Genomic DNA, 21209 nt, shown 5'->3' with positions numbered 1-21209 from the left:
TTTTACTAAAAGTACTTCAAGTCTCAAGTACTTTCCTCATGTACTTTAAGTATAATCCAAGTACATTACTTCAAGTACTTGCATATACTTGAAATACTGAAAATACTTCAAGTATTTGAATATACTTGAAATACTTAAAATATTTCTACTGTAAATTTAAATTTTTACGGGGAACTTGGTATGAATACTCTTCAACACAAATAATGAAACACGTATTTCAGATTGTTTCGAGATTCCACCCCTAAGAAGATGAAAGGGGGTGACAAAGTGTTTATGAACAAAATTATTTTGACGTCGATTTTTATTGGAAATTGTGTTAATGCCCTTCAATATATTTTTTACTTGAAGGTTGGTAATAATGCTCTTCAACACAACCAATCGTCTACGCGAGCGAAAAACTAGTGATTAAGTGTGATGAGCTGATGAGGTTGAGATTGTTGGACTTTTCTTCTTTTTTTTTTTTCGTATGAATTTCCTATTAATTTTTGTTACTTTAATTTAGGTTAGTTTAGTTAAGGTTAGATTAGTGCATTAAAGACTCCATAATTGGGCTAAATGCCTGTCGGAGGTTTCCTAATTAATAATATTATTAACAAAAATAATTAGTATTATTATAGATAATAACATCAAATTTATTGCCCAACATAAATTTCTTTCCAATTACAGGACAACACTATTGTTAGCTAAACATGTATTACCTCTAGCACCGACAGCCAGTTTAAAGTAAAAAATAAATTTAAATTAAGTTTCCAATAATACCTAAAACTATAACTTATACTACAACTAAAACTATACAACCCTTAATGCAATTATACAGGATGTTTCTTTTATTTGACACAACCCCTGTAACTTTTTTATTCTTTAAGATAAACCTGTAATTCTTTGAGCAAATGTATCATTTTAAAAGATCTATGTGATGGCAACCTCACATTTACATTATTACTTCCGGTAGAACCGGAAATGACATCATCTTTATTTTTTTTTATGGAACCCTAGGTATATTTTTCATAAATGGAAAGACTGATTTTTTCTAAAAATCACAGGCAACCAATATTTCTAAAATCAATACTTAAAAAGTTATTAAATAAAATACACGAAAAATTCATATTAATTGATGACAATCTAGTAGCTTGAAAAATTGATACTCATGTCATTTATTCACATAGATGATCTTTTAAAATGATACAAATTTGGTCAAAGAACTATATGTTTATTTTTTTAAATAAAAAAATTTCGGGGGTTGTATCAAATAAAAGAAACACGTGGTATATATAATTAAACAGATTCTTACAGTTAATTTTAATTCTCTTAACGATGAAAAATTGAGATCAAAATTAAGTAGTCTATTGATGTATTTAGATTAAACTGAAAGCGGTGACATTAACCCTACATATGTGTTCGACGCTTTATATGTTGTAAGATATTGTCTGACATTCACTCGTGGCACGGTATAATTAATTAATTTTAAGAATTCGGAACAATCAAACTTATTGTTTACGAGTTTGTGTAAGAAAGATATCGCAAAATAAATTCTTCTAGCCTGAAGAGTCACCATGTCAAATATGTATTATTACTAACAAATCTTTCTGGAAACAATTCCTTTGTGGCCATTTGTCTTCCTTTGTATAAAACCTTACTTTTAAAACTTGCGCTGAATTTTCTCTAGGCACATTTTTTTATTATAATGTGGAACCCAGACAAGACTACAATATTCAAGTTGGGAACGAACCAAAGAAAAATATAAACTTTTCAATGTTCTGTAAGTTCTTTACAAGTTTTAATAACAAATCCAAGTATTTTAAACGCCTTTGTAGTGATGTTGTCAACATGAATGTTAAAATCAAGACGCGAATAAAACGTCACACCCAAGTCTTCCACATAATTTCTCCTATCAATGAGTTCCCCGTCCAGTTTGTAATCAAAAATAATCTGATTTAAGCAACATCTGTAACTTGTAATTGAACATTTAGGAAATATTCAAAGATATGTTATTAATTGCACACTAATGTAACAAAACGCCTAGCTTATTTTGTAAAATCTTGCAATCTTCACTAGAGCAGCGATTTAATCCTTTCGATGCATGTGGTAGTTAAAGGACGGGAGTATCTTTAGTGATTAATGGTGGTCTTTCCAGCTTATCTGAAAAAAAAACTGCTTTTGTTATCTACGTACAGTTATCAAAAATTACAGGAACACGTAAAGATTAAAATGATTACTTTATTAAGATATTAACTTACCTGGTGTAAATACAACCCACACTGATTGGCAGAAATTTTCACAAAGCTACATTAAAAATGAAGTGAGTAACGGATACACGAAAAAGGTCCAGTGGTTGAGAACCAAGTGGAATTCTAAAGCTTCACTGCGAAGAGCAATAAACATAAATACTGAAAAAAGGGAAAGTCCGACTGTACGCCCTAAACGTCTGGTGGATAGTAAATACGGAAGTTGAGCATTATTTGTTCATTAGATGAAATAAAGTTAATAAAATTAAACATTAACCAGAGAAGTAAAAACGATCTGTCAAGTAAAAGAAAACGATGACCATAATATGTATCTAAATACTTATATTGCAGAGAATTTTCACACAGGAAAGTAGGTGTAGATCATATACTATTTCTCGTATAGGGTTTCTATTAATGATTATAAGGTCCCAGTAGGTCATGTAAACGTGCCGCCTCTTCAATTTGAACTGTACTAAATGCCCAAGGACGCATGACAAAAACCACACGCATGTGTATAATTGGTTGCCTAAATGCTTCATATCTTTAAAAAATAAAATTAATTCGTTACAATAAAAAGAAACAAATTTAATGCGGTTAAACATCACAGTAAATGTGGAAAATGTTCACCATTTTGTTCATGGGCCACTGTTCAATTTTATGTTGCAACAGAAACTCCAGACTGCAGAGGAAATTTTGTCAAATTTGTTTTCGGATTATGCTCAAGTCGTCTGAAATCATCAATAACTTCCTCAGATACCTACTCAACGTCTTCCCCGAGATTTCTCTTTGTTGACACTGCCAGTTTGAACAAATCTGTTGATTACATCTTTAATGTGAGCCTCTAACGATGTTTCTTTAATTATTAAATCACGGTATTTGGCCAGGTATTCTTGCTTACAAGCGGTTACAGACTACACCCACTCTTCGTTTACGAAGTCCCATTGCGATTACAAGACATATCAATGAAAATATCTTGTTCAGCAGAATAAACCACTTTCACAGTGTTCGCTTCCTAGCACCAAAACAAAAGTTTGTAGGGACCACCAAGAGTTTTGAAAACGACTGTTTTGTTGTTTTGAGCTTCGATCAACGAGAATTACTGTAATTCACACTTGAAAAACCTTAAAACAATGAAAACGACGACTTTAAATGACAGGTTGCAAATGTCATTAATGATTAGTGAGAATCAGAGACTTTAAATACGTATAGACCGGCTATGCTATGTGGCCTAAAACTTGAAGCCGGTAGTCGCCATATTGCTTACTACCAAAATCGCGCCAAATATGTATAAAATCTCAACAATTTCAAAGTTATAAAAACACGACTCTTACAACTTAATTTATTAAATACTATCGTAACAAACGCGACACGATTGGTATTGTATACCAGAGCTAGGTGCAATAATAGCCACACTCAGCACCCAACAAACAGACGTTGCTATTTCTGTTAACGAAAACTCGAAAACTGAAAATTAAGATAGTTCCGGTTATAGGTTAAGTTGGGTCAGAGTTGACAGGTTGACAGAAAGGGACCAGCAATGGCGGCGTTTCATGTGCACGCAACTGCTTCAACAAAATACACTAGAATTTAAGGATGATAACTGGTCTATACAAATTTAAAGTCTCTGGTGAGAACTGTCATAGTGAGGCATAATTTCAGACTGTATTCCGAGAAAGGGAAAATATATAAAAAGTAACACTACCGCCCCTCGTTCTTCAAACATATTCCTCGTAATGTAAAAACCCTAATAACGTTACTTGTATCGTAAACTACTATTAAAGATGATGTTGGGATAGGTATGGATTGTACATTATTGTCAGTAAAGGTGCACTCTTTACGGCCATGCTTTATATTGTAAGTAAATTAAGATATTTACTTTGCTTCTAGCAATGTTAAAGAAGATATAATATCTATCATTTGTTTGAAGAATTTTATTATTCCTCAATAACAAGAAATATTTACTGCGGGTGTTATGGTATTGAAAACGCAAATATATACCAGTAAAATTCAAAGTTTTGAGAACTACTAATTATAACATTTAGATTAATCTAACAATTTTCAAAAAAATGTGCTGAGGTTGACATTTTTGTGGAATTGTCCATATCTGCTTTCGTTTTTTAATTTGTTTTTTTTTGTGTTGCTTTTGTTGCTGATCAATAGCACCCAATGAGGTATGGATTTTGAGATTTTTGTTCATATTTTGCATTAGAATTAATAAAATGATAAAATATGTGGTTTCATTCTTCGAGCTTATTTCAAAATTCTATTTATCTACAATTGTTCCGTTTTGACAGTGACGGCTTAGACAGAGGTTAGAAAATAATATCTCATCACTAGCCTTAATTAGACGGGAAACAGTGAAAGCTCGTCAATTAACTACCACTACATGCACTTCATAGGCGTCTGAATCTGAAAGATTGCATCACGATCGGTTCGGCCATGCGGCTCTGTGCACGAGTGGTGGGAGTCAAAAACTTTAATTCGCCTATGATTACGTCATCACCAATGCATTCTATCATTAAATTGTAATTAAATTGTAGTTTTTCATGTTACCTGTCAGATGAGACATTTTTTAATTCTGATCATAAACTATATGCATGAAGTCTCTTAATGTTCCGTTTTAAAAAGAAAAGTTTCCATAAAAAATAAAATTATAAATAGGTCTATAGATTGATATATACTTCCCATGATACAATAATATACTTCCTGAGCGTAAGCAAAGGAAGTATTGTAATCGAGTCCGTCGGCCGAATCTCTACTTTTACGTTTTGTGGACTTTTTATGACCCCTAGAGTACGAAGAAATACGACTCCCGTTTGCGTATGTCTGTCTGTCCGTCCGTCTGCCGTCCCGGATTTTTATTAGACAATCTCTGAAAGTACTGGGCCGATTGTTGTCAAATTTTGTATTTATATTAGGAATATCATATAGATGGTAAAACGCTCACCAAAATTTGTCTAATCATCCCCACCAATAATGTGATGACGTCACTTCAAAATTGCATATAGTAAATGGATTTTAAAATTGTATGAAATAACATAGTTCTACACATGTAGTTCATGATTCCGTATTGAGTTTTTACTTGAAACGTGCAAATTTTTGGAAAAAAAAAACAAAATTATGAAACAACATTTTGCAATTTAATGGTGAATCTGCAAAACTGAATGCTTTGAAATCGTGAAGATGTTTTAAAGTTATCATAAGCATGGTAAATTTTTGATCAAAATGTATTTGTTCATGCCCCCTAAAAAATTGATGATTTCACCTCAAAATTTTGCTGAATAAATCCCATCTTAAATGTGCAAAGTATGATGAGTCAATACTTGTGATTTATCACTGCATTAATATTTTTTAGATTTGCTTGTTCGGGGTGGCTCAAAAAAATTAATGACAGAGTTAATTTGTTTTATTGATTAAATCAAGAATTGTAAAACTGAAATCTTGCAGACGTTTCGAAGTTATTGTAAGCATGGCAACTTTTTTACTTTTACTTTCATATTAATACATAATATTTATTTTGACTCACAAGGATTATCATAAAAAATAAAAATTCGCAAAATCAAATCTTATAAGTCAATCAAAAAGTTGGATTACATTTACTTTACTTCAAGAGCGAGGGAAGTTCTGTCGAAATAAGCTTCGACCAATCTTTTTATTGTTTAAACCGCCTTGTTCTTTACCAGCAGAGAATGTAATGCTCTTATAGTAGCTACAGCTCAGTGACAGATTCTCAGCGTCACAAATAAAATATGGGGATTTTTTGTTAATAATTTTCCCCCAAACGTAGACATAGCAAAGTTGGGCAACCAGTAAAACAAATAAAGGTAATTAGTATAAGGAAACAAAAATTATAAAAGCATCGCGCGTCATCTTGCAAGCAAAAGCCTAAATATAAGAGTAGGAGTTAGCGTAAATATGAAATTTTAAATTACAGAAATTTCTAACCAAATGTAGAAACTAAAATTTTAATAACCGTTCTTCTATTCTGTATTATTATATTCTAACATGGTGAGTTGAACTTTGTAAATCATGGGATAAAAGTAAACAATCTTGGAAAGACAATTTTCAGTTCGTTTCATCTCCAGTACTGATGATGAACCAAATTACTTCACCATTGCTTATCGATACTTTCGAAGCTAGGGGCGTCGTTAACTTGAGTGCATTGTCGTAAACGGTGTTTAGATTCAAAGAGGTTGGTGCCACAAATTTCACCGTATTATCCCTCCGTCAGTGACTATGTATTTGACATCTATACTCACTGCCTCCGTTCTTATTCCACCCTCCACGGTTCTGAAGCTACCTTCTTGTGATGCTGTTTTATCGGGGCCTGTTTTGACGGGGCTATTTAGTTCAGGTCATTTTCTACACTTTTTGTAGAAATTTCATCCAGGCAATGAGGCTTATAATTTTGTTACTGAAGATTAATCAATTTATAATAATTTTGACTTAAGAAACTTTCCGGATTCTTACATTACACTCCGGACCCCCATTTGTAGTGGATCAAAAGTACTGTTTAACGTTTTAAATAGTTATAAGCATGAACGTATGAAATTTGCGTTTAATGTAAAAAATCACCAAGAAAGTAATAGATGTTTTTACCCGTCAGTATGCTTTTGTTTTCTATGTATATGTATATATTAGCTATCTTTCCGATACATGTCTTTTTTATTTATAGTTAATCGAACACCACGCTTTTCAACCTGATATTATTGAAAAATTGGAGCAAATGAGTCAACAAATCAGAGGTCTAGAAAAGATGCTATCAACCGCCAGAAAAGAAATTCAGACATATCAAAGTATGCTGGAACAATCTCAGTCACAATATCTCGTCGTGGAAAGAAAATACATGAAGACAAAACAGATACTTCGAGAATATCAGAATCGTGAGTTAGACTTGATGCACAGAGAAGATTATTATCAGCAGTTGTTGCAAGAAAAGGACACAGAATATAATGCGTTGGTAAAAAATTTGAAGGATCGTATTATCATTCTAGAGCAAGATGTGTTGGAAACCCGACAAGAGGCTGGGTTACCCTGCGTTCTTCCACAAGATCATGCAAATATAAAGCAACGTATTGCGCAGGTTTTAGAAAAAGGTCCACCCAATATTTTAATACCAGAAATAAGTAACAATTTATCAGATTTAGAAATATCTGATCCAAGTCCAGATGAGGATAAAACAGCTACAGTTGAAAGAAAACTTCCACTTAAGGAAGAGTTAGATAGTGTTGTACCACAACATGAATTACTTGATATTTCAGCCAATAAGCGTAAAGCAGAATTAGCTACTAGAGGAGCCCTTGCTAATAGACAATTGCCTAGTACGAAAAAGGGTTCGTTAAGTAATAGTAGCAGCTCCGATTATGGGTTAGACGAAAGCTTCAATTCCGGGGATGAACTGAACATCTATGCACAACCTCAGGATTCGTGCTATTGCGGTGCCAAAGAAAAACGGTCTACTTGTACTTCAACAGGACGTTCAAGGTACTAGCTCTTGTGTTGACACTGTCCGTTCGCAAAGTTTTTACAAAGACTTAAAAAAATAACAATATTGTATATGCAGTGGATCCAGATACGGCATAATGATTTTGTTTTAACTCTATGGTGGTTCGTTCATTTAATACAGAATTTTTTTGAAAAACAAGTAAAACATCATTAAGGGTCTCTTTGTAAAAGCGTTGCTATGAAGTAAGTCACACGATTAAGCGATCATGTGATAAAATTTAATGTATCAAATTTCTCCGGGTGAACCCAACTCATTGAATGCCAGTTCATCAATTCGCAATTTACATACACCCATAATATATATAGCCATTTGTGATAATATGACAACTCATCGAATGGACATTTAATGCACTTACGTAAAAACGGATTTTGATGGTTTGTTTTGAGAACCAAAATATCTTATGTTTCCAAAAATTCCAATAACTAATAATCCAGGGAGCAAGAAATTCCACGTTTAGGAGTATGTTTGTAATGGGACACTAAAAATTTAAGATTACACCCACGCGTGTTGGTGACCATAAAAAGTTGTGTTATACATATTAGCAATGACTATCACAAGAGAGTGCACGAATGCGAAGTTTAAACTTTTTTTGTGACACAAGGAGGCATTCCCACAGTATTTGAAGGTCAGGAACGTGATCAGAAGATGTTGTGTGAACGTCATTCCATGAGTTGGATTTTATGTTACGGTTGTGTAGGTTTTGCGCGTATTGAACTGTCTTTAGACGAAAAGTCATTCAATGAGTTGGATACAACCCGGAATTCTCAACAAAAAATTTTAATTTTTGGTTGTCGTCCCCAGTGAACGTCGTACTACTTCATTGTAAATAATGATGAAGGGATAACAACCCGAAACCGATACGAATAACATAAATAAAATAGTGGACAGAAAGTGTTCTTTTTATTTACAATGATGAAATTTTGAGACGGACGTTTAGGTACAAATCATCAAGTGCTATTATTTTGCATGATTTTCTGAACTAGCCGTAGCTTTATTTATTGACAAAAAGAATTCAAATTTTGAAAAAAATTGTTCTATGTTGTAGTAGAAACTTTTTTTAAGTCGTCTTAAGTCGACTTACGATCTTCGGGAAGTCTGTTGTAATATGTAATTTACATATACTTAGAACCTCTTCGCAAATAAAGCAGTTTTAGTGTTTATTGTTTATTGTTGTTGCTTAATGGCCAACAAAGAAATTGAAATAGGCAATTTACAAAATAATTTAAACTTAAGACTAATGGGACAGAGTTAATACAAGTCAATGCAATTTAAAAATTTAAACCAGATTGTACCTTAAAAACAAAGAGAAATAATAAAACTCAATAAGTATGATTACAGGACAACGTTTTTCTAAAGAGATTCAAATTATAATAATTAAACAATCAATAGATGGAGATAGGTTAAGTAGGTCATCAATTACACAGGTTTACAAAAATCAAAAAAGTTTTTTGGACTGAATATCTATTTATCACTTCTACTGTATTTTCGCTCGCTGAATTCAAATTCGTGCTCAGTTGTTCTCCAGCACGTCTAGATTTTGTGACTGCGCAAGGTCACTAATCATTGGGCTAATCAAAAATTTCGTTAAAGCACTCGACAAAAATGATGCAGCCTTTAAATACTTACTAAAAATTTTTCCAACGTTATCTTATGCCAAAATAAAAGAAGGTCCGGACGTACGAAAACTGATTCAAGACAGCCAATTTACGAGATATTTGTCATCGTGCACAACTTTCTCGGTATTAACCAAAGTTCCGATTACAAAGAAATTGTTGCAAAATTATTGAAGGATTATAAACAAATTGCGGCTCGCATGTCTTTGAAGTTACATTTCCTTCATTCGCACCTAGATTTTTTTCCTGCTAACTTAGGCGCTACCAGTTATGAACAGGGCCAACGGCTACATCAAAATTTATATAGCATGGAGAAAAATTACCAAGGTTTTTGGGATGAAGGCATGATGAGCGATTTTTGCTGGATGTTGTTGCGTGAAACCGTTGGTCAAACGTATGCTCGACAAAGAAATACTGGACTGCACTTTCAATTTTAAAGATTTTTTGTAAGAAAACTGCTAAATATATTAAAATTTCATCAAAACTTGTCATATTCAATATCTCAAAAACTTGACGTGATGGGGACAAACGGATTGCAGAATCGTGTTCAGCGTGCAAAATTGGTCTAAGAACACTAATTGGTTGCTTTGTCCAAAAACTAGTGTAAACCTGTGTTATTAGGGTAAAAATAGTTCAAGGGCTCGATTATTTCTCCCACTCCTCATTAACCTTGCCAGTCCAGGGTCGCGCGATCGAACATGCAGCAATGAGCTAAGCGAAATAATAACATCGTGCGCTACTGAAGGAAAGTTAGTGGTGGGAGTCGCATGGCCTAAAACTGCATCCTTTTAATTATTAGTCTTGCAATTCTCATACAAGCAGAGTGAAATCCATAGTTAGTTCTTTGAAGCGCAGTAGAAAATCAATCATTACCTCTAGTAATATAATTAGGAAACCGAAAAAAAAATATATTAAAATTGGACAATCAAATTGATGATACAAAATTTTCTAACCGAAAAGAATATAAATTTCCTACAAAACTCAAATGATTCCAAACCTAGCAACTGAAAACGATCGTCGTGAGAAAGCTTATTTTTATAGATTTTAAGTTTAAATAAAATGAAATTTTTTGAAAATTTTCTTTGTGTTTTTTCCATACGCGCAACTTCACTTCTGCAATAATATACCGAACTAACGTGAAATAATTTGATGATTACCAATTACATTATTGAAATGTTCATGTGAACATGTGGCCCTTTTTATAAATCCAATTAATCTATACGCTCTTTTGCAAAGTGTTTTTCATACCGAAGGCTAGACAACGCGTTGGAAAGCTGTAGACTGCAGTTTCGATCTCGTTTGATCTCATCAGTACAGCACATTCCACCGATTGTCTAGCATCCATTGTGTTTCGCTTATGTGCCTAAGCTTAGTAAACATGTGTTAGTAAGATGTCAAGTGGGGCGACCTATATGTTTTCCCCTACGAAAGTGGCAACACCAGTGCAGGTTAGATGTAATTCAGCGTCCGGCGGGGCTTTTGTCCGTTACGTAGCTGTTTGCCTCCACTGGTTGGTTCCCCAAATAGCGCGAAAGTATGATTTTCCGGCACAGTGCGGAAAAACACAAGTCGCCATACTTTACATTTCAATATACGTTCTTTTTATGATACTTAAGTCCGAAATATTTGCAACTCTTTGAAGACTGATGTTACCAATAGAGGAATATTGATATTCGAGAGGATGTATTATCCATGCGAAAGTTATAATTTTACATTTATCGATATTTAAAGACATTAGTTTTGTTAATAATAAGTTAATGTTTATCCGATCAAACGCTTTGGAGAAATCGGTGTATACGGCATCAACTTGGTTACCACATTCTAACGCCTGGATAATAATATAGTTAGTATAAACGAAAAGATTACTAACCGTACTACGTTGGGGTATAAAACTATGCTAGTTTGTAACAACTGTATTTTTAGATATGGTTAAGAAACTATTAGTGATAATGGATTCTAACGCTTTAGACAATGGTGAAATGGAACAAATTTGGTATGTAGTTACACACATTTGTTTGTACCAGATTTAAATAGTGGCAAAATGTAAGAAATTTACCATTTATCTCGACAAATACCTCTTTTAAAGATGACTGTAAGAGGACAATGATAGGAACTGTAATAGTTAGGTTACAAAGTTTTGTAAAATAAGGTGGAATGACATCCGGAATTTTATGTAACGGAATTTCTACAGTTATCAACACTTATTTCTGGTGTCGTAGTGTTGATGAAACGATAAAATTGTAAGCATAGAAAGGTTTAATATAGCTGATGTATTAGAAGACTACGCATATAGCATCAGAATCTTAAATTTTTTAAAAAGTGATGTATATGATGTTAACGGACCAACATCAACATTTTATTTAACGTTTCGTCTTTTTTAGTAATCCGAAAACTCTCTTTGCGTAAAATGATGCACTTCAAACAGTAATATGCTGTCTGAATACTATTTACTACATTCATACACATGCAGAATAAGTATTAAGAAAATGGATGTCAACAATTTCTTTCACTGTGTGCTGGCATAGCAGAAAATTGTATTTTTGTTACAAACGTTTTCTACATTAGCGTCTTGATATAATATATAATATATATAATAAGTCTCTTGCCGTCTGATATCGATAGTTCAGATGTGGTCGGCAGAGGCGCTACATACCGAGGGATCTTAATGTGAGTCGATCTTAAGGGTCAGCTAAAGCAAATTTTTCCTTGGGAGGCAATAAAATTCGGTCATGACCAGTGCTTTGACGGGCCACTGTATTTAAAGAACCGGTCGGCTTAGCACCCAGCTGGACACACCAGCACTCACTGCACAATAATAAAACCGACCAGAATTGTTCAGAGGTCTGTTTGCAAAAATGAATTAGAATAATTAAAATATTACTTTGCAAGTGCCCAATTATGCTATTGGAGGCAAAGTAATAGCACTTCCCCAAAATTAAATAATAATAATAATAATATAAGTACTTATTATATTTATTGTTATCAAAGTACGTCTTTCAGCAGCTATTCTATTACTTATCACCACTGTATAAAACTTATTGTAGTCACTACTGTTTTTATAACTAATATTACACCACTATTACTATTGTACAACTATATTTGACTATAAAATCGTCACTATATCTATAATCTTATAGCACTATCTTTATGAAATTGACGATATCGAACAAACGCACTAGACTCGTTCGAAATCAGCTACAAATAAAAATTCGATGCTAACTGCAACAACTTTTAAACAAAAATTTGCATTGGTGGGAGATTTCAAAATATCTTATTGGCTACATGTAAATGTAAATTTTGGTTCCCCGATAATTACCTGCGGACGCAAATCTTTAATCTGTAACAAATATTCCTAAATACTTAGACGGGGGCGACAAGATAATGTAAATTTAAAAGTATGTCTGTAATTGCCTCTTATTTGGCGTTGTGACTTGCAGATTAAAGGGTGGACACTCCCATAAAATTTTATTGTCGGATTATGGGGGCTTAAAAGGATAGGTTCTATGGGCTAGCTGCTATGGATTTGAGTGGACCAGAAAAATGGCTAAGTTTGGTTGACCACAAATTTTAAATATTCTGCCCCTATTTACTCAATTATTTATTAAGATATTTTATTTCTGTAAAGTGCAATGGATTTTTTAATACAATTTCTACTAATGTACCTTTTTGAAAATTTAAAATTAATCCATAAATAGCGAAAAGCAGATAATCTCATACTCACACAATTTTAACGCGTTGTAGTTTTTTTTTGAGAACAAAATTTAAAAAACGGAAAAGCAGTCTCGGTAGAGTTTTTTACGCTCATTTCAACGGTGTGAAGTTTATTACAATCCGACGTATACTTTTGGCAAAAACTTGGGCAGAAGTTTACATGTATTTCCCTATGCTGAAATTATGCTTTAGCTCACCCTTAAAATGTGTGGCAAATAGAATAGTAACTTTTATGAAAGAGAAATATATCTCTGTCCTTCTTAGGCTCCGCGTTTTTGACAGCAGGTATTTTTTGGTTCCGGTATCGCGATCCTATTACTGTCATTTGGCTGTCAGTTTTCTTGCTGGTAACACGTTCTCCACGACTGTTTGCCGGTTGCCGATGACGCTTTTTTCTTGTATAGAGCTGGAGTTAGTTTTGTGACTGGAGTAGTGTTCTCTTCCGTCCGTTGACTGGATAATTCTGGTACAATCTGTCGTAACCTCAAATCGTAAACAGCAAATATTCTTTGACAGTTCCTACATTTGATAAAGAAAATTACTAGTCTCACGCTATCTTTGTCTAGCACATAGGTTAAGTTCCTCTTTGTCGAAGTCCGGGCACAGGCAGTTTGCCGTACTTTCTAAAAGTAAATAATGGTAAACAGTATAATAATAGATCTAGTGACTTTAGGGAATCTAGCCACAATATATCAGTACCGAAACTGTGGCAATAGGGTATTCCACTGCCACTTTGTACCGCTAGAGGCGCCACGTCTGTAAGGGCAAAATCACCAAAGAGTGTCAAATATAGTGACTTTCGTGTGGTAAAGTTGTACCTCTACATGTGGCGACTGTATTACTAGATATATTAACAAAAATTTTTATTCAAATCAAATAAAATGTAGAAAGACTGATTAATTCACAAAATACAAATGTCAATTTGATTGTTGCCAAACCTTTGGTTACAATTCCTGCCCCTTCGGTGGTGGCGCCATCTACTTTAGATTTGCGTGGAATACCCTATATTTGCGAAACGGGTGTAACTTGGGCAGCCCGTTCCCGCGAAACACGAAGATTCAAATATTTATATAATACTAATAATTGTACACAAAAATAGAAATGTGTGATACTAGTGATATTGACGTTTTTGTTACTTCCCGACCGTAAGCGGGTCCGTCGACCGACTATCTACTTTTACACTGTCTCGACCTTTCATGACCCCTAGAGTACGAAGAGATACGTCTCCGGTTTCCATCTATCTGACTGTCTGTCTGTCTGCTGTCCCAGATTCTTATTAGACAGATCTCCGAAAGTAGTGGACCGATTGTTGTCAAATTTTGTATTTATAAATAGGAATATCATGCAGATGGTAAAACGCTAACCAAAATTTGTATAATAATGTGATGACGTCACTTCAAAATTGTACAAAGTAAATGAGTTTTAAATTGTATAAAATAATATAGTCCTGCAGATGCAGTTTATGACTCCGAGTTGAGTTTTTACCGGAAACGTCCAGATTTTTGGGAAAAAAAACAAAATTATTAAAGAACATTTTAGAATTTAATTTTGAATGTGCAAAACTGAATGCTTTGAAATCTTGCGGATGTTTTAAAGTTATGATAAACGTAATAAATTTTAATCTTCTTTATACATAAAAGCCAATGTCCCGACTGACCTATCAATGCCCAGCCCAAACCGCTAATGCTAGAAAGTTGAAATTTGGAGAGAATGTTCATTTTATACCGGAGGCATCGTTTAAGAAGGGATTTCTCGAAATTCGTTCCCTGAATGGGTGAAAAGGGGTGATAAAATTTGTACAGGACCAATATGTCTACTGTAAAATTTACATCGTTACGTGAAACCTGGTACATTTTAATCTTCTTCAATACAAATAAGGAAATAGTATGTAATAGAGATGTACCGACTGTAGGTCTGGCCGACTAACCGACTAGCTGATTGTTCGGCCAGTAAAAACCGACTAGTCGGCCGACTGTTCGGCTTTGCTAAAACCGGTTTATAAATGCGACAGACAGTGTGTTTTTTTTTCTATTTCTCTGACTACCTTAAAAATTTGTTTTATTTTAATAAAAGGAATAACTAAAGTTCCTTTGTTTTCCAAAAAATGTGTTAAATTTTTTTGGATAATTTTAACATTTAATTTTTTTTAGTAACTCAGTACAAAAATTATGAATAACACAATTTAGTTTATACAATATTTGAACTAAGATTAAGTTGATCGCACATTTAACAAGGCCATTAGCGACGTCTGATTGGCGTAGAGTCGGTCACATGGTACTTTAACGCGGGGTTAAAAATTAAATCGCAATTAAATATTTAATTGAGGTTCTGTGAACCGAGTTTAATTGTTTTATATACTATTTTAATTTTAATAAAAAAAGCCGACCGATCGGCTGGTTAGCCGACCAGTCGCCGACTGCAGCCGACGATGAAAAACGGTCGAATAGTCGGCTTATCCGACCGGTCGGCCACTAGTCGGTACATCCCTGGTATGTAAGCATTTTCAGAGATTCGAACCCTAAGGGGGTGAAAAGTGGTGTCTACGTTTGGGCGCCTAAGTTTGTATAGGAACAATATTTCTACTATAAATTGAAATTTTTACGTGCAACTTGGTGTTAATATTCTTCCACACAAATAATGAAACCCGTCTTTAAGTATTTTCTAAAATTCAACCTCTAAGGGGGTGAAATGTGGAGGCTAAGTTTGTATGGGAAAATATTTCTATTGCATGTTCAAATTTTTACGAGAAACTTTTTATTATTTTTTATTAATGCTCTTCGACACAAATAATGAAACACGTATTTAAACATTTTCCGAGATTCAACCCCTAATAGGGTAAAAAAAGGCGTGGCTAAGTTTGTACTATGAGAAAAATATTTTTATGGTGGTGTTTACTTAAAACTTGGTATTAATGCTCTTCAGCACAAATAATAAACACATGTTTAAACATTTTTCCAGATTCAACCCCTAAGGAGGTGAAAGGTGGCTATATTTGTGTGGGGAAAATATTTGTATTGTAAATTTAAATTTTTACGTCAGACTTGGTATTAATTATGTCCAAGACAAATAATGAAATCCGTATTTAAGCATTTTCTGAGATTCATCCCCAAAGAGGGTGAAAAATGGTGACGAAGTTTGTATGGGAAAATATTTCTACTCTAAATTTTTACAAATGAACTTGGATTAATACTCTTCAACACAAATAATGAAATACGTATTTCAGGTTTTTTTCGAGATTCCACCCCTAACAAGATGAAAGGGGGGACAAAGTTTGTATGAGGAAAAATATTTTTATATCGAGTTTTACTAGAAACTTTGTATTAATGTCCTTCAGCACATTTTTTTACTTGAAGCTTGGTAATAATGCTCTTCAACACATCGAATCGTCTATGCGAGCGAAGCCGCGGGCGAAAAGCTACTCAAAATATATTTGCTTATCTCCAAAAAATTGGTGACGTCAGCTCAAAATTTTGCCGAATAAATCATATCTAAAATGTCCAAAATATGATGAGTCTATACTAGTGATTTATGATGCCATTCATATTTTTTGGATTTGCATATCGAGGGTGACTCAAAAAATTAATGAATGAATCTTAGAGATGTTTTAAAGTTACCACAAGCATGATAAATTTTTGATCAAAATGCATTTGCTCATCCCCCCTTAATAATTAATGACGGCACCCCAAAATTTTGCTGAATAAATCCTATCTAAAATGTACAAAATATGATGAGTCTGTACTTGTGATTTATCATTCCATTCATATTTTTTGGATTTGTATACACAGGTGACCCAAAAAAATTAATAAATGCGTGAATTTATTTTTTTGATTTAATCAGGAATTGCAAAACCGAATGCTTTGAAATCTTGGAGATCTTTTAAATTTATAAGCATGGTACAATTTTGATCAAAATGTATTTGTTCATCCCCCTTAAAAATTTGATGATGCCGCGGCAAAATTTTGCTGAAAAAATGCTATCTTAAATGTGTAAAGAAGATGATTCTATACTTGTAATTTATCACTGCATTAATATTTTTTATATATATGTGCTTATACTGGGTGTCTGAAAAAAATTAATGACTGACTCAATTAATTTTATTGATTAAATCAAGAATTGCAAAACTAAATACTTCTCTTGCAGACGTACTTGTGTTAAATTACAAGTACTATACAGGGTGTTCCTTTTATCTGTTTACGCCTGACAATTTTTGCATGGGCAACATATTATACACCTCAGAGACGACTTCGTCCAATTTATTTTTTTTTAATAAGCAATCATAGCAATCACAAAAAAATGACAAAGGTGTCAATGCCAAAGAATGACAAAATTGAAAAAATTAACACTCAATTTATTTTAAAATACCCTGCTACAAAAATGTAATAGGCATGCAGTCGTCACGTTTCCGACAGTGAGGGAAGTTCTGTCTAAACTCTTTAGACCAATTTTTTTAAAGAGCTGGATTTGTCGGATTATACTTGTAGCCTTCGACCAATTTTTTATTGATCAAATTAAGAACTTTATTTTTTATACAGGATGTTATTGAAAGGTACGTACAACAAAATTGACAGTTATTCGCGAAATCTGAGAAGTCGGAAAAACTTATTTTGTGTTATCAAAATTAACCCTTATCCAACCTTTTTAGACGCTACTGAAGGATAAATAAGTAAAATTAATTTATTTTAGTAAATCCTAGCAACTGTAATAATAAAACTATTGTCAAAACTAAATGTTGCTGTAGAAACGAAAGATGATCTTTTTATCAGAGGCGTACAACGAATGTGGACATAAATTTTAAAAATTTTTATCTCTAAAAGGAGAACACTTACCTGAACTTTTTTTACTTTTATAACTCATACTTCGAGACCAATTGCCGATTTTATTTTGTACGTACTTTTCAATAACACGCTATATTTGCTTATAAGGGTCACTCAAAAAAATGAATGAATTAGTCAATTTATTGTATTGAATAGACCAAGAATTGCGAAACTGAATACTTTGACATCTGGCAGACGTTTTAAAGTTATTGTAAGCATGGTAAATCTTAATCAAATATATCTGTTTATTCCCTCCAAAAAATTTATGACATCATCTCAAAATTTTGTCAAATAAATTCTACCCAAAGTGTGCAAAATATGATGAGTTTTTACTTGTGATTTATCAATGCATTCATATTTTTTAGATTTGCTTAAGAAGGTAGCCCAAAAAATTAATTAATGTGACAATTTATTTTATTGATGAAATCCGGGACGGCTCACTCTATTTTCCCAGAAAATTTTGGGAATACAATACTGTTATTTTAAGTATTACACTGCACCATTTCAAGTTGATATACGTGTCCTTGCAAAAATGAAGGTGACGTCATCACAAAATTGTGTAAAGAAAGAACTCAACTCGAATAAAATGTTGAATATGTTTCATTGTACTTCAGGAGCGAGGGAAGTTCTGTCGAAACAACTTTCGACCAATTTTTTGTAAATTTTAATTCATTCAAGCAAAGCATTTTTATTCAATTTTGACGTTTTAAACTGCGTCTATTAAATCTTTAGCAAGTCTGACAAATAAGTTATTATTCACAAGTGAATTGCGAAATTTTTAATTCACTCTTAAAATTTTTAAATCACTCAGAAAAATAAAAAACAGCTTCAGGAACATAAACATGATGCTTATTATTTTTAATAGTTTTCACAAGAATACAATTTGTTAACAATTTTCACTAAACGGTTGCTGCTACTAAATCAGGATTGTTTGGCAAATTTCTTTGGCTCTGTGAGGCGTTAATTTGGAAATTGTATAAATCCCACACCAATACAATTCCAAAATGCCGTTTCGGATACTATATATTACAGATTATTTCGATACAAGTCCACGAACCAACTGCAAGACAATATTTTTCTTGAAATGAAGAATTTGCCAAGTTGTTCTTTTGAACAAACTGCACGACATATCTTCCCACTATTCTGACCGCTTAAACAATCATTAAGCGATGTGAATTACCGAAAAGTCACCTGGAAACAACATACCTGTTTATGGTACGTTTGTGGATACTTACAATATATTCAAGTGAGAGTCAGCAATAAAGACGCGTGATCAGCGCGTGTTCAACTGCCTATTGGTTAAGGCAGGGTTTTTCCCAAGTCAGTTTTCCACTGTACCGATATTTCATTGTCGGTGCGTATCATTGTTGACTTATCCCTTGCTTTGTGTCGTCTCTTTGCTTCCATCCTTCGTGTTTTTGCTTGTTTTTATACTTGTAAGCGGTATCAGGTCGGACGTTGGAAACATTATTATGTCAAAATCAGAATCCAAAACTTCTGTACAGTGTAACACGGGCTAGGCGCAGTATTCTTACGCGCACTCGGCTCCAGAATGCATGCATCATGCAGGTGCCACGTGATCATTGACTCTTTCCTTTGAACAGAGTATAATACGAAAATCCTTACATCGCCATTGCTGCAAAGTTTATGTGAACTTTGCATATTCTTGTGAAGTGGTAGATTCTATATTAATTTTGTGCCATTTTAAGATCTCGAATTAAGATGTGATTTTTGGCGATTTAATGATGCCACATGAACATTTTACATTTTATACGGCGGCAATCGATGAAACATTTTGTGAGTTTTTTTCAATTAATGCACTGTAATCATTAACTGGTTTGCTGCTAAAAAACGAATTATTAAAAAATACCATTCCACCACCCATGTAAAGATTTTCCTCTTCGTTACCTGGATTCATTTTTTATTAGAGTTAGAATTTTTTACACACTAAAATTTAAAAATAAAACTTGAACCGCTCAACCACGTAGACTTCGATCTTATATCAGCTTTAACCAGTAGTTAGTTGACATTCACCCTGTAATTTTTTAGTAGTTTTTACATGTATCGTAAGTATCTATTACTTTGTTGTTAAAATAAATTTTACTTTTATCTTAAATGTTTTTAAGCTAATAACCCAACATCCCGTAATTAATAATATGACATTTGTTGTTGACAAAAGGATCACCGAAAGCCTTAAAATGAAAAAGAAACTACGTTCTTCGAGGTCGGAACACCTGTAGATACAGCTAGTGACCTTTTTATGTTATTCCGTAAGCTCCCCATGTATTTCTTAGGGTGCGTTTATGTTGGAGCATGAAGGAATATAAAGGAGGTAGGAGAGAGCTCAAATAAGTCGTCCCGCGATAAAATGCGTGAAAGCAATAAAAGGTGCTTCAATATGGCTGCCGCTTCAGTGGTGTATCGCAGTAGTACTTATAAGGGGCCTCAGATCTCAAAATCATATTCAATAAAATAGCTATTTTGAGTGGATAAAATTCGTTTATTCACGTGTATCATACAAGATTTTTTCCAATTTCGCAAAATTAAAAAAAAATATTGTTTAGCTAATCCACTTACATAAATATTAATTGTACTATTACTAATATGATGGACATTTAAAGAAGGTAAATTGCCTAAGTTGCCTGTACTTTCGTCACGGTCAAATTCAAAGGATGTTCCTGGCTTTTCACTAGGATTGTTTTACAGGAGGTGGACCATCACGCGTTGTAAATTTCAGTTGAATATGTTTACACATCCATAATCCATAGCAACGAAAATTTCAGTGGTACTGCGAATGTTTGGGTTTTTTTTTTACTTTATTCGTGTTGTCAATGACAGTGCGAATAAAGTGTTGTTATGAACATTTTATTCATCCTTTCGATTAAACTATTGTTTTAATAGCGAGATTTAACATACAAAATGAGCATTTTATTAGTAGAAATTGGAAAAAATATTTTTTTTTAGAATAGTTATCTAAAATTTGAATTTTATTCATACAAATTTATTTTGTGTAATATAATCAACAAAAAACCTAAATTCACATCAAAGTTCGAATTTGTGCTATGTACTTGTAGTAACCGTAATGATAGAAGTCTTGCATGAATGACGGTCATTTCCGGATTAGTGGTCAAATAATTTTATTAATAGGCAGTAAGAGAACTGTACTTTATAATTTGTGTAATAATTAATTTACAAATACTTACTAGATACTTAACAAATAAAAATCACACATTTTTAAGACATTAGTTATCCACTAAATTAAAAAATTTAATGTATACATGATTTAAGTAGCAAGGTTCGTAAGAGATAATAAGATGATTTAATAAAAGGTCACTTTTCT

At 33.1% G+C, this 21209-nt stretch overlaps 1 protein-coding gene across 8 annotated transcripts in view; it reads left to right on the top strand.

The window, feature by feature from the left end:
* The window catches only part of LOC135143098 (uncharacterized protein), a 342333-nt gene that overhangs the window by 191730 nt on the left and 129394 nt on the right, over positions 1-21209 (top strand). For 7 of the 8 annotated variants that reach the window (XM_064074952.1, XM_064074959.1, XM_064074954.1 and 4 more), the window contains exon 8: positions 6901-7709. In XM_064074952.1, coding sequence (XP_063931022.1) covers positions 6901-7709 — 809 coding nt within the window. Of the gene's footprint in view, positions 1-6900; positions 7710-8532; positions 19986-21209 lie in introns of those variants that run through there. The other variant, XM_064074958.1, reaches the window with a different exon arrangement.

Source organism: Zophobas morio, unplaced genomic scaffold, assembly GCF_036711695.1.
Source record: "Zophobas morio isolate AGI-343-1 ecotype UQ-CSIRO unplaced genomic scaffold, CSIRO_AGI_Zmor_V1 ptg000058l, whole genome shotgun sequence".
NCBI lineage: Eukaryota > Metazoa > Arthropoda > Insecta > Coleoptera > Tenebrionidae > Zophobas > Zophobas morio.
This window is presented reverse-complemented; position numbering and strand designations above follow the sequence as displayed.